At 39.1% G+C, this 24525-nt stretch overlaps 2 protein-coding genes across 4 annotated transcripts in view; one reads left to right on the forward strand and one right to left on the reverse strand.

Moving 5' to 3' along the window:
- Positions 1 to 205: 205 nt before the first annotated feature.
- Positions 206 to 8696, reverse strand: DPY30 (dpy-30 histone methyltransferase complex regulatory subunit). 2 transcript variants are annotated; one of them, XM_087823446.1, is made up of 5 exons: positions 8608 to 8696; positions 8301 to 8372; positions 8170 to 8217; positions 2326 to 2468; positions 206 to 548 (listed from the first exon to the last, which is right to left on the reverse strand). In XM_087823446.1, the coding sequence occupies exons 2-5, from the start codon at positions 8334 to 8336 to the stop codon at positions 476 to 478; spliced, it is 300 nt and encodes a 99-aa protein (XP_087679572.1). In that variant the 5' UTR covers positions 8337 to 8372; positions 8608 to 8696; the 3' UTR covers positions 206 to 475. The 2 variants fall into 2 exon arrangements, with proteins under 2 accessions (XP_087679572.1, XP_016074492.1); XM_016219006.2 differs by lacking the exon at positions 8608 to 8696 and adding an exon at positions 8473 to 8533.
- Positions 8697 to 16949: 8253 nt separating this feature from the next.
- SPAST (spastin) overlaps positions 16950 to 24525 on the forward strand; it is a 41453-nt gene continuing 33877 nt past the window's right edge. For both annotated transcript variants that reach the window (XM_087823447.1, XM_087823448.1), the window contains exon 1: positions 16950 to 17494. In XM_087823447.1, the coding sequence (XP_087679573.1) occupies positions 17086 to 17494 (409 nt within the window). In that variant the 5' untranslated portion in view covers positions 16950 to 17085. The remainder of the gene's footprint in view (positions 17495 to 24525) is intronic.

Genomic DNA, 24525 nt, shown 5'->3' on the forward strand with positions numbered 1-24525 from the left:
TTGTTCAACATTGAAGATACCCAGATCCCTCCAAGAGGTACAGGAACAACACTGAAGAAAACTGAGATTTTTTAATATTATACTAGATTCTGATATATTTTCTTGCTGTTGTAAAACTCTGCTGCATTCTAAGACACAAAAGCAAGTCATAAAAGTAACTGAACCACATAAATTGTTTACCACATAGAACAAAAACTACAATAACGACATTTAACAGTTTATTTTGAAGGTCATTTTAAAAACAAAGTTAAAGACAATCTGAGAAAAAATTGCACATAATACACTCATTAAATAAGTATGGTGATTAAATCAAAATAAGGGAAATAAGTTTTCTTCTGCAACTCCAAGAACAAGTTGTTGTCCTGAAGGTTCTTATACTTCCAAAAAGGCTGGGGGGGAAATCATGGCAATTAAAGCTGCCTCTTAATCAGTAAATCTACAGTAGAAACCAAACATTTCTGTTCTTCCCAGTAAGTCAGTTTCGATCTTCAAACTGTGCCTTGTTTTTTAAGAGATATGATGCTAGAAATTCAATGGGATTTGGTGGTCTGTAAAGGAAAAGAAATCCAAAATTTAGCAATTTATATTCTAGATGTGTTCATTTAAATATATTATTCCATAATAAAAATACATCTTTTTTTTTTTTAAGATATCTTTATTGATTTCAAAGAGAGGAAAGGAGGGGGAGAGAGAGAGATAGAAACATCAGTGATGAGAGAGTCATTGATCAGCTGCAGCCCACAACCTGGGCATGTACCCTGACCGGGAATCAAACCCTGATCGCCTGGATCCTAGGTCGATGCTCAACAGCTGAGTCACGCCCGGCCAGGCAAAAATACATCTTTTAAAGTCTACCTGTCTTTTTACACTCAAAGGCCATGTGTAGTAAATATAGTAAATGAGATAGGCAAGCAGGTTAGCCAACAATGCAGTATAGATTGAAATTTTTGTATGACTGAAATCTGCTTATGAACTCAATTCTAGAAAAAAAGTTTGAAAAATGTACTGACAATGGGATCATGATCCCCAGGGGAATAATGACTTGAAGGGACCACAAACTGAGGCTTCTGAATGCAGGTTACATAGGCATGCTTAGTTTCTGAGAATTCACAAGCTGTACACCTATGATATTCTGAATTTTCTGTACAAGTGTTAATCTTCAATAAGAATACAAAAATACAGTATAGGAAAATGGCTAAGCCGTCACTTAGGGGGTGCATGCAGATGAGCTCCCTACGGGACTAATCAAAGGAAGCAGTATTCACTTGAACAAGTTCTGTTTTGTTTCTTTTTAAAAAGTCATTTCTATCTTCAAATAATTTACATCAATAATACTGCCACCACACAACACACCTGAGAAGTTAAACATATTTTAAAATTAAGAGGTATTATTTTATATTTATCATTTCTATATAAATTATTCTTGCTGAGAAAATAAGTCCAAAGATGAAAAGTGGGGGAAACACCAATTTAAACCCTAGTAGGAAAAGGCATACTGAGAACTGAGTTATAATGATCTCAAAAAATATTCCCTTAGCATGTTAAATAGTCTTTTAACTGGCTAGACATAGACAACATTTTTCAAGATTTGATACATCATTTTGCCAGACTCCCTACTTTAAAATTGTATTTACTACTAGCATATTACTTTAAACTACTTCAAATTTTTTCTTCTAGCTCGTAAAATAATATTTAGAATTTCTAATTATTAGCCTCTTTTAGAGAAAGAACAAAAAGATGTTAATACTTCAACTGTCATCAGTAGTAGAGCCAAAAATAAATCCTATTTTATAAATATAACAATGTAAAATATTTAATGTTTATAATTTTACAAAAACAAATTAATATACTATTCTAAATCAATAAATCAACCTAATTGTAAGATATAATTCCATCAAGTTCCTTATCAAGGTTACATCTGACTGCTAGTACTCATATTATTATTCTTTGACTAAAACATAATCTTCACCCTAGTCAGTTTGGTTCAGTGGCTAAAGCATCGTCCCTGGGTCTGAAGGGTCCGGGGTTTGATTCCAGCCAACGGCAATCCCCCAGCCCTGGTCAGGGCATGTGCAGGAGGCAACCGATTGGCGTGTGTCTCTCCCATCGATGTCTCTCTCTCTCTCTTTCTCTCTCTCTCTCTCACTCCTGCTCTCTCTTGAAAAGCAATAGAAAAAATATCCTTGGGTGAGGATTAAAAATATATATATATATCTTTAATATCCATAAATTCTTTATATAGGAAAAAAACTATATATAACTAATGATATTTCAATTAGAAAAGTCTTTCTCTGGTAACTCCTTCTGCAGACACTACTTTCTTACCTTTCCTTTGCAAGCACAGCAAGCCCCTGTAATAAGATAGGCACAACTGTCTGATCCAGGTAGGCACGAGTTGGCAAAGCCTGTAGATCCACTTTCTGTTTTGATGACTTTTCTGCATTAATCTTCTCATTTTCTACTATCCTCTAGTGAATCCAAAAAAACATGCACGAATATTACAAATACTTAGGTTATTTTGAGTGCTAAACAAAAATTAATGGAAACATGACACTAATAGAAAAGACAAGCCATTGACTAAAAACTGGTGTTAAACTGCAAATCTCTCTGCCAAAATAAAATCAGACCCATCTCTAAAATGCATTCAAGCTTCTCCTCTCTGAGAGCACCATAAATATCTCTTTCTTTTAATGTCATATCTTCAGATCCTACTCTTTCTCACTTTCCTCTGCCTTTTTAGAAGTAAATACAAGTCCTTATTCTTTTTTCATTAGACTACCTTCTTACAGTGTGCTTCAAAAAATCTGGACATGACACTAAGTAGCACTGAATCACAGTGAGAAAACTAGTCCTATTTCAATTCTTTCATCACAGATAATATCAAGGACAAAGTTTCAGTTTGGTGCTAATATGTCTGTAACACTTCTGTAACACTTGCTTAACTCTCTTCACAGAGCAAGTAGACCTCAGGCTCAGAGCCTTCCAATGGCAACAGAATCCAGCTAAAATTTATTACCACTGTTTAATATTCGGTTTTCATTTTTATAATTACCCTCTATCCAATGAGAATGCTTTTTCCATGTTTGTTTTTTTTAAAAAAAGAAATTTATGTATGATTTTCAAAGTGAATAAAGAGCCTTGCTGGCATGGCACAGTGGTTGAGCATCAACCTAGGAACCAAGAAGTCACAGTTCCATTCCCCGTGAGGGCACATGCCTGGGTTTCAGGCTTGATCCCCAGTAAGGGGCGCGCAGGAGGCAAGCTGATTAATGACGCTCTCATCATTGATGTTTCTCTCTATCCCTCCCCCTTCCTCTCTCAAAAAATCAATAAAAAAACATTTTTTTAAAAAATTGAATAAAAATAGTAAGTAAAAAATGGGGGGGGAAACGGAAAAAGACTAATAAGAAAAAGATGATTAATGTGATATTCGAATGATGCTCAGGAAACAATGACTTAGACTTTCTACTCCTAAGTAACCCCAAATCTGAGGCCTTTCACACAAATTCACCTGACATCCAGTGCATAAATAAAATACTTTAGTGAAAAATTTTGCCTTCTTTTGAAATTTTACCAATTTAGAAATTTAGAAATACATGGTTATCTAAAATACAAAACACTATTAAGAGCATTTCCATTTAAATCAACTTTTGCTCCAAACATACTCACTGAATATGAATAAATCAACCACCAAAAAAACACATTTTTCTACATTTAATATTCTTAGATTTAATTTCATTTTGTAAAAAGTGAGAAAAAACTTTAACAGCATAGCTACTATACCATGGTATTTCTAAAGCTACTTCCCACAACTGTGTCAAGCAACTATTCTAGTTTTGCTTATGATTTCTCAATCTAATTCTGGGAATTAATAAAGTTGAGCATCTACCAAGAGGTCTCTGGTTCAATTCCTGGTCAGGGCACATGTCCAGATTTCAGGCTTGATCCCCAGTAGGGGGCGCACAGGAGGCAGCCAACAGAAGTCTCTCTCTCATTGATGGTTCTCTCTCTATCCTTCTCCCTTCTCCTCTCTCTAAAATCAATAAAAAATATATCAAAAAAAAATTTTAATAAGAAAATTTCTATACCTAATAAAATAGCTATTTGTCCATAGACTTATTGGTTGTCAATAGATTTCTACAGATAATACCTATATATATGACAAAAACTAGTCAGTTACATGACATTCCAATGCCTTCAGTAAGAAACAGCAATGCCTACGCAACTCCTATAAATACTATAATAAACTCCTTGACAAGTCCTCTCGTTCGTTTCATTCAAATATTTACTGAATATTCACTATGTGCCAAGTTACTATGCTTAATTTTAGTTAAGAAAAAATCCTGCCTGGCCAGGCGTGGCTCAGCGGTTGAGCATTGACCTAGGATCCAGGTGATCAGGGTTCGATTCCCGGTCAGGGCACATGCCCAGGTTGTGGGCTCGATCCCCAGTAGGGGGCATGCAGGAGACAGCTGTTCAATGACTCTCTCATCATTGATGTTTCTATCTCTCTTTCCCTCTCCTTTCCTCTCTCTGAAATCAATGAAGATATATATTTTTTTTAAATCGTGAATTAATCTAAAAATATATATGCAAACTATTATAAAATATAATAAAATGTTAACAGTTTAGAATAGTGATCACAAAAAAGAAAAAAAAATGAGGTGAGCCTATGATTGCCCTAACTTACTGCTTCCTGCCTGGAGAACTTACAGGATGCAGTACAGGAAAAGGGAACCAAAGCAGAACCCAGCAACCTCCCTGAGTTGAGAAGTTGAAAATTCAGGGGACAAAGCCATCTAGAATTAGCAGGGCAGAGTACTGAAGATGAGTTGCAAGGAGAGGAGAGAGTTGCACAGAAAGACACCTAAAGAGACTGCCTTCCAGTCCTTTGGTGAGCACCTATCAGTGCATGGGTATGAGGAAACTACCGAAGACCAGGGAAAAAAACCACATGGAAGGAGCAGGTGGCACAATCCCTGGCACTCACACAAGCCAGGAGTACTTCATGTTTCTGTGACCTAGAATGGGAAAACCTCGTAATACATGAAGCATTGAGTAGAATATGAAAGAAGAACGAAGTGAAGCCTAAACTAAAGCCTGGTCTGGTCCTACCTAAGGAAGCTCAAACCTAAAAAAAAATCTAATTGTTTCCAAGTAACTTAACTATGCCCTAGGACAAAGCTCAAAAATGTTTGAAAGAATAAAAAATAACCAGTACACAGCAAGATAAAATTTAAAATGCCCAGCTTCCAAAAAAAAATTGCCAGGCAGGCCCTAGCCAAGTTGCTCAGTTGGCTGCACTGTCATCCCAAAGAATTGGGAGTTCCATTCCAGGTCAGGGCACACACCTGGGATGCAGGTTCAATCCCTGGTCGGGGCACATGCAGGAGGCAGTCAATCAATGTTTCTCCCCCTCCCCCCCCCCCCCGTTTCTCCCCCGTCCTCTCTCTCTAAAATCAATAAATCCTCAGGTGAGGATTAATAAAAAGGAAAAAAATTGCCAGGCAGCAAAGCAGCAGGAAAATACTACCCATAATGAGGAGAAAAATCAATTCACAGAAAGACCCATAAATGATACAAATGATAGAATAGGCAGGCAATGCCATTAAACCAGTTGTTATAAGACATTCCTTCCATATGTTCAAGAATATAGAGGAAGGCACAAGTAAGTTAAACAAAATACTCAAAAATAACTTGAATAATGGCTGAAATTATTTTAAAATTTCATAAAAACTCTAAATCCACAAATCCAAAACACTCAATATATCCTATGCACAAGAAACATAAAAAAAAAAATTTTAAGTATACCAAGAATATAATCAAATGATTTAAAACTTGTAATAAAATTGTAGTTTTTAAATTTTTTAAATGAATTCAGAGAAAGGAAGGGAGAGGGAGAGATAGAAACATCTATGATGAGAGTCATTGATCAGCTGCCTCCTGCATGCTCCCTACTGGGAATGGAGCCCACAACCTGACCGGGAATCAAACTGACCTCCTGGTTCACAGGTCGACACTCAACCACTGAACCACGCCAGCAGGACTGTAATAAAATTTTAAAAGCACCAAGAAAAAAGGCGTTAAATATGAAGGAGTAAAGATAGGAATGATAGCAGACTTCTTGTCAGAAACAATGTCAGCTAGAAGCCAGTGGAATAAATCTACACCCAGCAAAGATACCTCAAAAAGGAAAGCAAAATGACCTTTTCACACATTCAGAAACATAGGATTCCTTACCAGCAGACATGAACTACAAGAAATGTTAAAGGGAACCCTTCAGGTGGAAAGAAAATGAAAACAGATGGAAATCTGGATCTACACAAAAGAATGAAGAGCCCAGAAATAGTAAATGTACAGGTAAATGTGAACTATTCCTTTTTCTTATTGTTTAAATCTCCCTAAAGGTAACTGACTTTTTAAAGAAAAAATTTAAAAAATGAATTGTAGAATTTATAATATGTAGAAGTAAAACATATGATAATGATAGTACAAAGACCAGGATATAAAGGAAATGGAAGATTACTGTTCTAAGGTCCTTATACTATAAATGAAAAGATATACTACCACTTGAAGGTAAGTTAAACTTGCATACTATAAACCCTAACGCAAACACCTAACAAAAATTGTAAGGCAATAAAGAATATAAAATGTTATCATGAGAGAAAAAACAGCAGCTGTAGAATAGTGGTTTCCAGACTTTTATATATTGCAAACAATTAGAAATAAAATATTACAATAAATGAAGAAACTAACAGGGTTAATTCTATTTTGCCAAGTAAAAACTTAGAAACATAATTATTTTACTATCACTATTAATTTATAAAAGAACAAGCATTTTACAATTATAGAAGGAGGAAGACCAATCACCAAATAATGTATCATTAAACATTCACTCCACTCTTATTTTTTTTCACTTTACCATGGAAATTGGTCTGAGGGTTTAAGAAAAAGCATGTGGGTATCACTGCTCTACAGTAGCATGGTTCTGGCCTCATATACAAGCACCATCAAGAAAAGACTGCTGGTGTCTAAAAAAAAGTGACCAGAAAACAAAGCGGTGGAGAGTATCTTCACCTGATTCAGCAGGAAAAGTTCAACTAAAAACTGCATTGGGGAGAGAAAGATTCTCTTACCAGTATTGATATCAAAGCTATAAACCTGCCTAGCAATTTTATAGGCACAGAGTAGTCATTCCATGTGCCAGCAAACTCTAGGAGTTGGTCAAGATCATCAACACAATTTAATTGTACTTTAAAAATGTCAACCTGCCTAGGTTAAAACACAGCTCCACTTACCTCCTGGTAACCTTTGACAAGTTACTCAACTTGTAAGTCTTATAGAACTGAAGATAATATACAAATTACTTAGAAGTGTGCCTGGCACATAGTATAGGGACTAAGGAAATATTTGCAGCTGTTACTATTATTACTCTCCTCAGAAATGCTCCTGCCCTCATTTATTCGAACTTAATCACCAGTAATGTCTTTCTTTTTGTAGTAATACGTACACATCTCCTTCAGGAAGCCTCCGTTTTCCTAAACAATTCCACCCAGCTCTGAGTTAATTCATTTGTTCCAGCATTTACTCATTCATTTACAAAGTAACTTCTTCTACACAATAACCTCTTAGCACTTACTAAAAAGCTCTCTAAAAGTTACCTTTCCGTGTTTTTTTCACATGTACTCTCTGAATTCAGACTTAACCATGTAAGGCAAAAACAGTGTCTACTATGTATGTTATAGTTTCCAATGGCACCTAACTACTGAACTCTGCAAAGAAATCAACATTTATTAAATGCTGGCTACACCAACATAATTCTGCTACAAAGACAATGGGGTTATCTTAATGTGCCGTTTTTCTAAAGCAATGCCCCAACAGATGCATTAATGCCCACCAAACAAAACAATCCTAAGTCTCCACTAGCGATGTATATATATGTTTGTTTACATCCCTTTCACAAGTTCAACCTGATTCAAAACTAATTTATACGTCCGTATACCACGAAGTGTTAGTACCGCTAATAAAACAAGCCACCCATCATTTGATAGTATTTACTTCACGACGAAAAAGTTTCCCCTTATGCAAAGCAACCTAGTAAAAATGGACCCCGAGTTCTCTCCGGCTCTTGAAAGACGCGCAGAACGGCACGGGAACCGGGCGCGTTACCTCCACGTTGTCCGTGAGGCCGTACTCCGAGTGAGGATTTTCCGCAACCTAGAAAACAAAACCCAGGTCAGAGCCAGCGGCCACCCTTCCCGGCTGCACGCCGCCACCCTGAACCCAGGGCCTCCGGGTACCTGCGTCTGTCCCTCCAGCATCTGCTCCGGCTCCATGGCGGGCCCTGCAAGTCACAGTCCCCGGATACCAGTCTTGGAAAACAAGAACCACCGTGAGTTACCCGGGAGGTCTCGGCGCGGGGACGCGGCGAGGGAGTCCCGGCGAGCTCCCGACCCCGCCCCTCACCCCCACCTGGGCGCGGGATCGCCCGGAGCAGCGGAGGAGCGGGGTGCGGCCGTCCCGCCCCGGCGCCCGCATCAGCTCCGGAAGCTCCGCGGTCCCAGGATCCTACCAGAGGGGGTGGAAGGGGTGAGGGGAGCAGATTACCCGCGCCCGCGCCGTCCGTTCCCGAGAGCCCCGCGGCGCGCCACCAACTCCCAGCGCGAACCGTTTCCGCCGTAAGTGACGGTTGTCGCACGACTACCGCGCGTGCGCAGAACTCGCCCGCGGGCCTGGGGTGCGGACGCTCCCGGAGCGGGCTGCCCCGCGCCGGCCGGGCTCTCGCGGAGCGTCCCAGGCGGCGCCCGGCCTCCGCGGCGGGGAGGCCCGTTCCCGCGCCCCCGCGGACCCCCGGCCCGCCCCGCCGTGCCGCCGGAAAGCTGCTGCCCCGGCTTTTCCCCGCGCAACCGACGCCGCTCGCTGGGTAGTTGTAGCTGGAAAATCTCGGAGCCGAGCTCGCGCCTGCGGAGGGTCGCGGCGTGGAGCCGGACGGAGCAGGGCGTGGGGTGGCGCAGTGGGCTTTTATTCCAGTTCGTAAACCTGTGAATGTGAGATGTTAATGCGGCCTTGCGTTTGTATTAACGTTAGCAAGGTGCAGCTGCCTTTCCGAGCCGTGATACTATCGATACTATTGTTTTTGTAAAAAATGCAAAAGACAGTCTGCCTCCGACACATAATTTGTAAGTGGCAAACAGGATCTAGTAAATGGGATTGCTTTAATTCCAATAAATTCCATGTATTTTGATGTAATTATAAGTAACAAGTCATTCAAGTTCCTGCCTTCGACTCAATCATCTCATTTGTAGTTGCACTTTATCATATGAAAGTTTCAGCCATTCAAAGTCATGACTCCAGAAATATGGAAATATATTTATAACTTTTTTTAAAAGGAGGTAGAAGACAATTTCATTTTGCTATTGTAAAAACTGCATGGATAAAGATATAAAGTAAACAAAATCTGTTTAGGAGCTAAACTTGTGTGTTTTAAAAGTGTCATTTTATAATGTACACATGAGTATTGTAATTGAGTGACAGCCACCATATGTCACTTTGAGGATTTTTCATGTGACACTGATGCAAAGATGTGGATGTATAGGTACAGGATATAGAAATTGACTAGGACATATATTAACTCAAATTAAGGTTAAGTGCTTTTCAGGAGTGGGAAATAAGAGCAAGTAAGACCAGAGAATAATTGGGGAAACTCAGGAAAATAGTTACGTGCACTATAATATATCCATACACTTCCCAATACGTAGTAGGCTCTCAATGTATATTACCAAATTCCAGAAAGTAACCAAGACCTGCTAATTTACATTTTCTAAAAGCTGACAGTTTTCGTCAAGTAGGAAGCTAGACTGAGCTCCTATAGAGCAGGGGTCTTGTCTTACATATCTTTGTACCTCACACAGTGCCTGGTACACTGCAGATGCACATTAATTGTGTTGAGTTGATCCATAGTCAAAATTGGATATTAATATATACACTGAAACTTCTGAAAACACAAAAAAAGACAATGTAAAAATGACTACTGAAGGGAGCAGCACAGAACAATTAAGTATCAGTCAGGTTTTTCTCAACCTAGAGAAGAATTAATAGTGTGGTTAAAAAAAAAAAAACTTCACCAAAGTTTTTACATTTACAACTTACTAATTGAAAGAGTCAGAAAACAAGCTGTTGCAGCGGAGAGAAGGGCAGGAAAAACTGACAGCTAGAAATTATGTAAATGAATTAGCAAGGAAGGAGTAGGAAGTAGGAAGTTAATGGAAGGTACTGCAGAATGCTGAGTTTTGATATGAATTAAAGATTCTAAAGACTAGGCCCTGGGAACCATGATTATGAGAGACTTTTCAATGATGTGTACTGTCTAGAGAGCAATATATTATAAGAATGATAAGAACGTTTAACTCTTATTTGGACTCGTATCAAATTTTGTTCAAGACTCATCTGCTTCTGTTATGGTACTTACTCTGCCTCGTATTTTCTTTACAGTTAAACACAATTAGACTTTGAGTGCTTCAAAGACAAAGATCTTATTATATTCATCTTTACATTCATTTGTTTATTCTGTAAATACACTTTCAAAAGGAGTGACTATATAGGGAAAGCAAGCACTTGCACCAAAGTTCTACTCTCTAGATGTCCTGTCTTTCTTGAGGTTTTTAAGAAGATAGTAATTAGAGATTCTAGAACCTAGAATCGTAAAGGAAAACGACTGTGCTTGACCCCCTTTTTACATACTTGGTGCAAATTCCATTCACAAAACATTAACCTATCAGGCAATACCTATTTAGAAATAATACAATGTGTGTAGTAGAGAAACACTTGATTTGGGAATAAAGATTAAAACCTGGTTTCTTCACTTGTTTGCCATGTGAAGTTAAGCAAATAGTTTAGCTCTTCTGAGCTTCATGTTTTTTTCACATTTAAAATTAGGGTAACAATTCTTATTTCACTGAGAGGATCAAATGAAATAAGATAGAAGAAACTGCTTCCTAAACTGAAATTACCTATTTTATCTATACCTAACTTCTTTAATATTACAATAATGTTCAATCTTTGTTGTTGTTGCTTCTACTTTTTCTTTTAAGTAATTTGTGGAAAAGAAGGTGCTCAGAGAAATAAAAAATGTGATTCAAAACACACACACACACACAGATGTGTTTGCAGAGAAACTATGGTAGAATTTATTGAATGTAAATGGGCCCCTCTGAGCACAGTTTGGGGGGACACCAGCCACCTCTCAAGACCTAGAAATATATATTCCAATTCCATAAATCACTTTCCAAGGAAGTATCTTTTGGTGGCTAATATAGGAAGACAACTACTCAACCCGTAGCTCCCCTGTCTCCATTATGAAACCCCATACCCAAGCACCCTTACCACCATCCCCATCTCAGAAATGTTGCATATCAGGGAACATACAAATTAGGCTTTTTAAAAGCATGAATACAGTGCATTCTTCTGATTTTTATAATATAGACATGATCTCAGAAATGAGCGTAATAAAAATGAGCTTATCTGACAAGATGAGGAGGAGGGTCTCAAAGATAAAACTTTCCGAAACCACTGCAGCTGGTAGAGAACACCCTTGAAAATAGACGACGCCTTTTATATTCCAACATTTATGCTGTGCTAACAATTCCCATTACTCTGCTTTCCATGTGCACTGGAGTAAACACACCCTGCCCACCATAAATAAAGAAATATATACCCAAATACTTTGTTTAGAGTAATTGAATACACCCTCTGATAATCTAGACTGCCACTTTAGGGCATTCATTTATAATTCTGTATCAACTGACTGTGCTTATGCTTCCATAGAATCATAGCTTTAAAAATCAAGTTGAGCAGGTTAAGTAACAATTTATACTCTACATCCACTACTATTTCAAAACCATGAGCTCATTCATTTCACTAGTAACAAATCCTCTGTAACTAGAGAATCTCAAACTGGTGTCTCTGTTTTGTTTTGGTTTTTAAATTTTGAGCCAATATCAATTGAGCAATAGATTCACATAAAAATCAGAATTCTGGTTTCTCTCAAAATGTTTTTAAAATCTGGCAACAGTAGACCACACATTCCTGAAAGGCAAAAATCAGCGTAAAGAGGTGCTCCTCTTTCATTTTCATCATTCACACCATATATGGATTTTTGAACTTCACACCCATATGCTATGTCTGAACACTGGTGCTAGTTGTTTGAGTTTTTTGGCCACTGCAATAGACTGTAAACTTGATCTTATTCCCTACTATAATCCTGGCACCTTCCTCATTGCCAGACATGTTGTCTATGCTTAATACCTATTTCTTGAACAAGTGAATCAATAATATGCACCATAATGTGTACTCAATACAGGAAAATGGTTAATTGTCCACAGTTACGTTTTTGCTTATTAACACAGACACAGGATAAGAATCACCTCATTGTTACTCTGCTCTTCCCATCCTTCGCCTTCAACTATGACTTTTAATTTTTTCTTTCAAGTTTTATGCCTTTTTCAGAATCAGTCATCTCCCCTGTTGGTTCTAGGTGTGCCATTTTATTTTACTTTTCTTTTTTATTTAAAAGAGGTCTTCAGTATCTGTCATTGGTCCCTACTTCAAATAATCTAGCATCTTTCAAACTGAAGGTTTAAGGAGTTCCTTAGAAGTAGAGCTAAAATATAAAATAAAATAAAAACAAAAAACCCTATTTGGTGGTAGTCACTTTGTAAATAGATTAATGGGTTAAAGTGATAAAGTGACTGAATGTCCTGGATTAGTTAGAGCAGTACTCAGCTCCTCTTTTTTGTCCTGGTGAAACTGGCCCAGATTCCGTTCAAGATTAAGTGTTCTCCAAGTTCTCACCATCTGAAAACGGGGAGGCTGTCAAACTGTAGGTTAAATAGCTGAGAAGGTTAGGATCTTCAGTCCAGGAAGATTATAAGACCAGAGTAACTGCCGGAGACTATTTCCCTTGAGACAAATTTAGAAAGATGTTCATTCAGGAAATGAGTTTGACTGGGATGTAACTCCAAGAGGCAGAAAATGTGGATTGGGGTTACTAAAAATCGAGATCCCAGTAGATTCTGAATTCTGGAATGGTTTTGTAGTTGTAAGAGACAAAAACAAAATGTATCGAGCCCTCCTACATTAAGGGTATTGTGCTGGAGGTTTTAGATGTATTCTTTCATTTTGTAATTCTTATTCCATTTTACAAAGGAGTTATCTAGTTAAAGAACTTGTTCCATATCACACAACTAATAAGTGGCAGGACCAGAATACCAACCCCAGTCTTTCTGACTCTTAACCTCATATTTTTAACATACCAAAAAAAAATGGTCAAGGTACAGAAAAGCACAGTCAATATTAAGCACAACTGGATAGCAGAGTTAGCAAGTGGGAAGCCACTCCATCAACATGTAGAAATTATTTTCCCATCTCTTACACTGTAGTTGGCCTTGTGACGTACTTTGATAAAAGAATGCAACAGAAATGACGTAAAACTTTGGAGTTTAGGTTTCAAGAAGCATTGCAGCTCCTGCTTATATTCTCTTGGAAGCCAGATCCTATGTAAAGAAGTCTGGAATACCCTGCTGGAGACATATGCCCCAGCCTGTAGCCACCACCAGCATCTGGACATGTGAGTGAGGTAGCTAGGCCACTCAGCCCCAGTCAAGCCATCAGAACTACCACCCAGTTGAACCCAGCCCAAATTCCTGACTCAGAAAAACTGTGAGTAAATAAATGGCTGTTGCCTTAAGTTAGTAAGTTTGAAGTGGTTGATTACACAGCAACATAGATCTGCAATAATCACTATGTTTGAATTATTTTTCAAATTATTAATCTTTATTAAATGAATACCAAAATCAAGGCATCCTGCAGAAAGTGAGCCACGGCCTTGAAGTAAGTTTGTAATCTATTATCAGAAAGCGATAAAATATTTAAATAACAATCATGCAAGTGAATATATGAGAAGAGCCATAGAGTAACACAACCATATTGTCATAAGAATTAAAAATCAATTGCTCTGGCTGGTGTGGCTCAGTTGGTTAGGCATCCTTCTATGTGTACAGTGAAAGGTTTCTGGTTCAATTCCCCATCGGGGCACATGCTTGGGTTGTGGGCTCAATCTCTGGTAGGGGCTGTGCAGGAGGTAGCCAACCAATGTTTCACTCGCTCATCAATGTTTCTCTCCCTCTCCCTTCCTCTCTCTAAAAATAAAAATTTTAAAAAATAATAAAATAAAAATATTTTTTAAATAAAATAAAAATAGTACCATATGATTTCACTCATATATGGAATCTAATGAAAATAAAATAACAAGTAAAACAGTGACAGACTCAGAGAGCAGGCTGACAGCTGAGGGTGGGTAGGTGCGGGGTAGAGGGGTGAAGGGATTGAGCAAAAAAAGAAAGAACTACTCATGGACAAGGACAACAGTGTGGCCATTGTGGGGGGGGGGAGGTGATGAAGGGTAAGGGGGAAATAAATGGTGATGGAAGGAGACTTGACTTGGGGTGGTGAACACACAATACAGGGTACAAATGATGTAGAATTGTGCACCTGAAACCTGTATAATTTTGTTAACAGTGTCAACCCAATAAATTCAATAAAAAGGAAGAAAATAGGATTGTTTCTGCTGGAGGTGATAAGGGAAGAATTAATCAAGAAAATAACATTAGAGTTAACCCTTGAAGGACTCTTACAGTGGAGGCAGGAGGAGAAGCAATTGTAAGCAAAAGAAAAATGACATCAGGATAGCTGTGGTCCTGGGAAATGGGAAAGAATGCTCAGAAACTTGCCAGTGGTTCTTTTTAGTTGGATTATAGTATATGTATAGCTGTGAGAGAGCCATTCTTCATTCAAAAAATAGCAAGTAGCAACTTCATTCCAGGCACTGCCTACTTCTCTGATTTTATGCAATAGATGTGGGAGCTGAAACACAGGTGTAGAAGCTCAGTCACTCGTCTAAGGTCACAGAAAGTGGTGGAGCAGGGATCTGAATGCAACCAGTCTCCACTCCACTATTGGGCCACCTCTTGGCCAAGTTAAGAAGTTAAGAAGAAACAAAAAAACTAGCACCGAACTAAAATAAATTGTAGTAAATTCATATAATGGAATAAAGCAGTGAAAATAAATGTACTATAGCTATATAAATCAACAAGAAGGAATCTCAATCACTTAAACATTAAGCAGAAAAAGCTAATTAAGAATACATGGTTACATTTGTGTCAAAAACAGGCAAAACTATGCAATATATTGTTTAAAGATAACTACATACATATATGCAAAACTAAAATGAAAGACAAAGAATGATGAGGACATAGTTCAGGATAGTGGCTTTCTGTAGAGGGGCAGAAAGATTGAAATTAGGGAGGGCCTCACCGAATGCTTCAAGGAACTGGTTACACTAGTTTTTCTTAAACTGGATGCTGTTTGTTTTATTATTTCCCTTTAACTTATACATATAAGTTATATTCATCTTGTTTACATGTTATATGTATAAATATAATAGATTTCACACAACAACAACAAAAAGTACTATGGAGTTCAACAGAGAAGTCAGGAATTGAAATGAATCAAGATGTTAAAGAGAGGGCATTTCACAATGAGGACCGAAAATAAGCAGGGAGGCGGGAAAGGGGGAGGGAGAAGTACTAGGGGAACAGGGAACAAGTAATTTTTGCAGTAACTTATACTTGTAGGGGAGCAGTGATGGAGAAAAATTATATAAAGTTTATGCCAGAGATTCAGAGATTCTCGGAAGCTGCCATGAAGTCTTTATTTGTAAACCTCACGCTGTAAACAATGATGACTTTGTATCCTTAGGATCCTTAGTTTTAGGCAACAACAAAAGACAATTATGGCTGACCAAAGTAAAAAAAACAAAAACAAAACAGAAAAGAGGGAGATGGATGAAGAGAGAGAAGGAGAAAGGGGAAAAGAGGAACAGAAATAGAGAAATAGATTGAACAGTTTATTGGGTAGGTTACAGTATCAAGTAACCGGTCCAGGAACCTGGCGCTCGGGCCTCGGTGCGCTCGGCTCCGACCACCTTCTCTCCAGGGCGCCTCCATCCACGGGTCCAGGTCCTGGGCAGGATGACTGAGCTGGCACCTCCTTCCCTGTGATCTTCTGTGCTTGCAGCTTGTTAGGATACGGGCAGCAGAGGTGAGTAGGTCCCCAAAAGAAGGGATGTCAAGTAGATTTTTTTTTTTTAAATAAAAAGGTCCAGCGTGGATTCCTCAGTAAACTATGGGACAATTACTGTGTACAATTTAAGAATTCCCTTACTCAAATAAGTTAATTCTTCATCTAAACACGTATCAATTTAGTTAAACGTATGGAACCGTTGACTTCATCCCACTGAGCCGACATGTTCGTTCTGTCGACCCTAAAACGTGAGTCTCCACTACTGCTTCCCTCTCAGGTAATCCCCAGGTGGGTGCCCACTGCTTCGGAGATGGAACGCAGGTTAATTATCGTCTGCGGAAGATCGGCAGAAAATACTTAAAGAGATACGAATATGAAAACATGGACAAGCCGAGACAGAAACCCTCGAGCAAGCCCGGAGACCCCACACCGCAGCCGCCCTCCTCTGTGAACTGGCCAACAAGGTTCTGGGTCAGGATCCCAGGGGCTGAGGTCCGCCGGCGACGGCCCCGGACGACGACGACGCAGAGCCGAACTGCACATTGGGAACTGTAGTTCCGCGGGAAGGGACCGAGCGGCGGACGCTGCACACGCGCACTGAGAGCTCAGGGCAACAAAGACGGCAGCGTGCGCGCGTGCGCCGGAAAAAGACACGGGAGGGCGTGCGCGCGCGGCCGCGGCTCTAAGCTACTCGAGGCAGCTCGAGAGGACGGACAGAGGGAGGGGCAGAAGCCACAGACCTCAGGAAGACGAGAAGGGGTTGTGCTCCTGGCCGCCAGAAGAGAAAGGGGCGGGGCCGGCGAGCAGTGCGCGGAGGTGCCGAGCTCCCGGGACCGGCCGGCGCGCGGGGGTCTGTGGCCCTCGCCGTCCCAGTGGCCGCTGCCGTCCCTTGGTCGCCGTCGGTCTGCGGGAGGCGGGTTATGGCGGCGGCGGCAGTGGGAGCTGTGGATGAATTCTCCCGGTGGACGAGGGAAGAAGAAAGGCTCCCGCGGCCCCAGCAGCCCGGTGCCTCCCAGGCCTCCGCCCCCCTGCCCGGCCCCAGCGCGGCCCGCCCCCAGGCCGGCCCCTCCGCCGGAGTCGCCGCATAAGCGGAACCTGTACTACTTCTCTTACCCGCTGTTCGCAGGCTTCGCGCTGCTGCGTTTAGTCGCTTTCCACCTGGGGCTCCTCTTCGTGTGGCTCGGCCAGCGCTTCTCACGCGCCCTCATGGCCGCCAAGAGGAGCTCCCCTGCCGCGCCGGCCGCCGCCTCGCCCCCGGTGCCTGCGCCGGGCGCGGAGGCCGAGCGCGTCCGAGCCTTCCACAAGCAGGCCTTCGAGTATATCTCCATCGCCCTGCGCATCGACGAGGACGAGAAAGGTAATTGGGGGGCTGGGGAGAAAACCTTGGGGTCGCCGAGGGAGGGCTGCACCTGCGTCCCTGCCCTGCGGCGCGGGCGGTGCGCCCCCGGAATTGATCCTCCCCGCGAGACTGCCTTCCCGCAGTCAGCCCTTCGTGCTCTGCGATTCTCAGTTAGAACCTCTCCCTTTTCAGGGCACCCTGCTTGTCGACTTTGTTTCAGACACCGGCCTTCCCTTACACTTCTCATGACCCAGGTCCCTATTGGACATCCAGACGCGCTGGTGACAGTGACAGTTGTCCTAGAGTGACCACACGGATCCTTCCTAGCGCTGTAAACAGTGTGTGGCTTCCTCCGAGCCAGGTTTCCGAAAGATTTTGATATGGAACAGGCTGTGACTTGTTAAAGGCTTTTAAAGAAAGCAGAGTGTAGTGTCAGAGAAAAAAAAAAAGAACAAATAGTGACTTAATTTTGAAAGGAACAGCTGCATATGATTACAGCTGACTTTGCATTTTTTTTTAAGTTTCTTGACAGTCACTTTATCAGTGTAATGACTCCTAAGTATTTTTCAGTAAAGTTCTATTTTAGCATAAAACTTTTGCCCCTGGTTAACTTGATTTTATCTAAATTAGTATTCCAAGGTAGCCTCTAAGTTTCTAAATTGAAATGTTAAATGCATGAATAGGATAAACTTATACATATCATTTTACAATAAAACTTAAAGATTTTAGAATAATATATGATAGCCCTTCTGTGTGCTAGGCACTGTGCTCTTAGCTTTGCTTGTGTTATCTATTTAATCCTCTCAATTATCCTGTGAGGTGAAATACTGTTAGTGTCACTTCACAGATGAACAAACTGAGGCTTAAAAGATTAAAGCAAGTCATTCCAGACCTTTGCTAATTGATAATGAAAATGTTTTATGGAAGATGATAAAGTTAGCAGGAACCTTACAACATTTTGAAAATCTCTCCTTTCATCCTAATGCAATCCGCACTTCATTTGTAGTTTATCTCTCCACTACCAACTCCAGAAACTGTTCTAGAATTTCAGTTTTGTTGAAACCTATTTCCTTTGTGAGGCCTGAGAGTGAGAAGTAGGCTATAAGGAAAGAGGCTGGTGTTCATGGTTTTAGAGCATAAGGACAGAGTGAAGGTTAAGAGAGTTCAAGGAAGGAGACACATTTAAGAAAAGAATGCCCTGTATTTGTGTAAGGAAGTGTTTTGTTAACTGCTTCATTCTTGACCGCCTCTTAGGAATGGAAGGATCTCTTGGGGAGAACGAAGAAGGGTACCATCATTCCTTCCTAGAGAAGCACTGTTTTATTTCAGTAGCCTATTCAAATAGGTCCTCTGAATTTTACTAGTCTAAGTCAAAGATGTTTTAAAATAGAGGTAATATGTTTAAGGGTAGATTCGCTGTGTTTAGGAAGAGAATGCCAGAAAATACAAGGAAATTTTAGTTTAACACTGGGTGATGGGAGTTGGGAGGTATGATAAGAGGAGAGGTCAAGGAAAACCTAGGTATGAAAGAAAGGAACCTAGGCACTTAGATTTAAAGAGAAATCAGTCCTGTGTGAGGGATAAGTTCCAGAAGTAGAATTCAGACCTTGGGTTCCCTGTTAGTGACCTATCTTGGAGTATTACATATATGCCTATATCTATTATATTTAAATCATCGTAATGTTTTAAGTATAAATATTTTCATCAGTGTACCCCATATTTCACCCTCTTTTTACTGATAACCTATTCAAAGGTTTTTGCTTTATTTATGCTTTAGTTTCTAAAGTGGACATCAGAATGGGCTGTGATAACTAGTTTGAATTCTACAACTGATGCATCATATGCTAAAATAAATTAGTTATATATTCATTTCCCTTTAAAAATGACGTAAAACTGCGTTTATAGTGTCATGGTTTTTTTCTATCTTTTTCCTTTAGCATATTGAAAGTTTGTGTACTTTAGCCTTAATCCGGTAGTGTAAGAGTTCACATTTGAAGTCTATTTGCCTCTCAGCCTTCTTAAACAATGTAAAACTTAATTCCAAGAGAATTTCGTTCTTTCCCACTGCATTGAAATATATATATGAACGAGTAGAAATGAATTTGATATGCAGCCTTTCAAGGTTTCCTAACTGTGGTAAACCATTAAGGGGCTTATGATGTCATGTACTTTCATTCCCTTTAGCAACTTGACTTAGCTTCTAAATGTACTGAGAGCCACTTTATTTCATCAGGTCAAGTGGATTATTTCAGACTGTAGTGGTGTTAACTAAAACATATGGTGCCTTGAAATAAAGACCAAATTAAATCTTATTTTAATAAAGTAGTGTATAAATGTGGTTAACATGGTGACTATGTTCATTTTGAATTCTGTTCTTTCTTATGAATACTCAACTTTGACACTGAATTTTTATAAAGGCCTAAGTTTGCCTGAAACCAAACTATTTTAAATAGAGAATAGCACAGTAAGTTCTGTTTACCTAATATAGGGCTATGTGAGGTCTATTCATTAAAGCAAACATTTATTGGATACCAGTTAATTTGCACAGCTCTGCATTCTAGATGCTACTTGAGGAAAAAACACTTCCTTTCCAGTGAGATGTGTTAAGGCAACGTTTGTTATGTGATTAATAAGTGTGTATATATTTTCATGTATATTATATATCCCTCATTTTTTTCAAGGAGTTTTGTGGATATATTTTTTTTAAGATATAAAAAAATTTATTGCTTGATTGATTTTAGAGAAAGAGGAAGGGAGAAAGAGAAAGAAAGAGACAAACATCAATTTGTTGTTCCACTTACGCATTCATTGGATGATTCTTGTACATGCCCTCACCAGAAGTCAAACCCGCAGCTTGGCATATCCAGACAATGCTCTGACCAACTGAGCTACCTGGCCAGGGGTTGTGGATATTTTCTTAAATTGTTGAACATCCTTGGAAAACTGATAACCTATGACATCCATTGTATATATGGAGAAACTGAAATTTAAAGAGTGAATTCAGCATTAGCAGAACCAGAAACAGAGGTTAGGTGAACAGACTCATAATTTTATACTTTTTGTTTTATACTAAGCAGGTTCTGTTTTGTAATGGTAATATTGGACCCCTTGGATACTTGGGGGAAAAGAAGTGGTTGTAATAGTGGTTCTTTGAATTAACCAGAACGTGACCTGACATGTTTCACATGGCTCCCGCAGGAAGACAAGCCTGAGACTTTTTGGATAATACAGTGCTGCAGGTTGTCTAGGTGTGGTTCCCAATATGTTAGGACTTGACAGTATGGGCCCTAAAGGTTGTATCAGAGTGAGAGCTCCAGTTTCTCAGGATGTTGTAGGACTGAAGAATCTAGCGTCAAGGACAGAAATTGTCTAAATAAAATATTTTTTTATTTGTTTCTCGTTAGTTTATATTAAAATATCCGGTTTTATAAAAAATAAATTTCCAGCCTGGCCGGGTGGCTCAGTTGGCTGAGCATCGTCCCATGCACCAAAAAGGTTGTGCGTTCGATTCCTGATCAAGGCACATACTCAGTTGCAGGTTCGATCCCTGACCAAGGTGCATGCTGGAGGCAACCAATTGATGTTTCTCTCCCTCTGCTCCTCCCTTTCTCCCCCCCCCCCCCGCCCTCATTCCTCTCTCTCTAAAATCAATAAAAATGTTCTCGGATGAGGATTAGAAATAAATACATTAATTAATTAGTTAATTTCCGTATAATTTCGTAATTCCATATAATCCAACCTTGGGCACTACTTAAAACACACACAAAATACTTGTTTATCCATATCTATCTTCAGAAGGGGAAAATGAGTAGAAATCAGATTTGGTATAATTTCTTTTACTTCTAAAAACTACTAGACACCATTTTGAAAGTATTGATTTCAGATAATCTTCTTGGGCCTAATGATTCTGCTTTAAAGTTTCCACGATTAGAACAAGGAAATAATTATTCAATGGATGGACATTCAAATAATAATATACTTTTCCCAGAGAGTAACATTACCTTTTATTAAATACACAATAAGCATTTCACATTTCAAGAATATTTAGTGGCATTTGCACTAAAGAGACAGAAAGGCAGCCACTGTTATGAACTTTATCCTTTGTTCTGTTTTTAGCTGTGTATTAATTTTTATTGCAGCTTATATTTTTCTTTAGTTAAACCCTCTAAAGCCCACCTGCTGACTAGATTCCTAAGATTATTGTTAGTCATTCTGATGACAAGTAAGGGATTGTCAGTAAATGGATATTAAGTTATTGAAGAAGAATCTTCCCTAACCCACTATCTTATTTCCCCAACTACTAGTAGCTGCTCACCCAGTAATAGTTGGATTTTTTTACTTCTGGCAAAGTATAGCTTCTCTCCTTTTCTACTAGTTTTCCTCTCCTTGACCTATATGATACCAGTGAAGGTATTAGTATGTTAATGTACCCTTTTTTCTTTTGCTTTATGATTTGTTAACAACTGCTCATGCTAGACATTCTAAGCAATAAAACATCTTTGAGCACACTCACATCTCAGCAATTGTTCATTCTGGTACATGAGGGAAGAAAAATGTCAAAATTTGTGATTTCTTTGGAGACTGTTAAATGTTTAATGGCTACATAGGTATAGTATAGACATGCTATACTTACATATCTCTTCTGTTGTTCTGCAGATATTTTATGCTACAATAGAGAGGGAGAGAATTAACTGTTGTTCTGATGTGGGCTTCATCAGTGCCTTTCAGTCAGCCATCACTAGGAACGCACACACCTGTGGTTGAACAAGTGGGATTTATTTTACTTATTTTAACCAAGAAGAACACATACCATAGGAAACTGCAGTGTATCTCAGGAAAAGGGTGTTGGAAAGAACTTTTTATAGGACTTGGGCCTATGTTAGGTGATTTTTGAAGAGGATTTAAGGCAGCAGGGTTTTTCTCTGCATTGGATGCTGTCAGGAACTGGGTATAATTCTAAGTATTTTTAAAAATCTGATCTAGAAAGAGGGAAGACTAGAGTGAGGCTAAAGTTATAATGGGTTAAGAAGCACTCCTTAGCCTGAGCAGAGGGATGTTTGATATTTTGTGGCTTGGACATTGTTCATGTTTCTGTGTTTAGACATGATTATAGAGTGGTCTTGTTTTTGTCTTAGTCCGTTATGGGCACAGAGTAGCCTTGTGTGAAGTTGATGTTCTGTGAAAGTGTTTATGTTCAACAAAACAAACACCAAGGGCTAGCTATAATGCCGGGTCAGCTCATAGTTGCACCAAGGCCTGCCTGATAGTACTAGGCCAGCTCCTGATGTCAAGCTACTTTTCTCTTTCTTAGTTTTGAGGGTTTTATTTTATCCTTTCAAGATTGTAGTGCCTCTTCTCTAGATTGACATTTGAGTTGCAACTATACAGGATCTTGGACAAATTACTACATTGAGATAATGTTTTAAAATGCTTAGTGTCTGTGCATAGTAGATCCTCAGAAAATTGGAACTATATTATTATTAATTCAACAATCCTTTTTAAAGATTACAACCTCTGGAGGTTATATTAGAACACTGTTAAACCTTGATGCCTAGTTTATATAATCCCTTTAAGGAAACAACAGCAGGGTAAATGAGATTTGGGGAAGAAGAATCACTAAAGAATGATACAAAAATACTTTTGCTAATTGTGACTCTTAGCTCCAAAAAAAAAGAGGGAAGTCTCCTGCTAACCTCACTCCTCTCTTAGTATCCTAGCTTTTTATTACAAAAGAGATAAAATGAAATTTTTGTACTCATGTGTACATAATGCAAGCTCCTGGTAGAGAATTCAGGAAATACAAAAAATGCACAGAAGAAATTAAAATTACCCACTGCCCATAGTAAATATGAAAGACTTCAAAGAAGATAAATTAATTGACATTCTTAAGGTTTAAAGAAAATGTCCAAAACTGTTTTGAAAACTCCTATCCTTGAAACAGATATTTAAAAAAATGTTTTTCTAGCTTTTCTCATCTAATCTTACTCTTGTAATCAAAATTTTAGTTCTGGTATAATCCAATCTACAACAAATATCTTTATACATAAATATTGTAGTATTGTACTTTTTAAAAAGCAGATTTATTGAAGTTTAATTTATGTACAGTAAATAGGAGTGTGTAATTCAATGAATGTTAACAAACAGTTGGGTAACCTTCACTGCAGTGAATATGTTGAATATTTCATCACCCCAAAAGCTCCTTTGTGCTCCTTTTGTAGTCAGTCCCCTGTCCTTCCCTTTAGCCCCTGGCAGTCATTGGCCTGATCTGTCTCTATAGTTTTGTCTTCACCAAGTGACATATAAATGGAATCATACAGTATGTAGCCTTATGCGTCTAGCTTCTTTCACTTAGCATGTTTTTTAGATTGATCCATGTTGCTACATGTATCTGTAGTTTGTTCCTTTATATTGCTGAGTAGTATTCTATGTACTGATGTACCACAGTTTAATTCATTCACTAAGTGATAGACATCTGGGTTGTTTCCAATTTTTAGTTCTCATAAATAAAGCTGTTATGAATATTCACATACAGGTCTTTGATCTTTTCATTTCTTTGGGTTAACACCTAGAAGAAGGAATTGCTGGGTGATGTGGTAAATATATGTTAATGTCATAAGAAACTAGCAAATTCTTTTCCATCGTGGCAGTACCACTTTGTATTTATACCTGGAAACATATGAGAGGTTCATTTATACTTTAGCTTGTAACTTATTTTGCATTTTAGATTAGGTGAACAGTGGTACCTTGTGGTTTTAATTTGTAGTTCGCTAACTAATGAGCACATCTTTTCTTGTACTTATTTGCCATTTATGTTTCTTCTTTGGTAAAGTATATGTTTCAATCTTTTGGCCACTATTTTTTAAAAATATGTTTCTTATTGATTTTAGAGAGGCAGGAAGGGAGGGGGAGAGAGAGAAACATCAATTGACTGCCTGCTATACTCCCCTGAGCCCGAAACCCGGGCGTGTGCCATGACCGGGAATCGAGCCATTCCAGTGAGCTCTTGGCCCATGGGACAAGTGCTCAACCAACTGAGCCACACTGGCCAG

Source organism: Miniopterus natalensis, chromosome 13 (genome assembly GCF_054644295.1).
Source record: "Miniopterus natalensis isolate mMinNat1 chromosome 13, mMinNat1.hap1, whole genome shotgun sequence".
NCBI lineage: Eukaryota > Metazoa > Chordata > Mammalia > Chiroptera > Miniopteridae > Miniopterus > Miniopterus natalensis.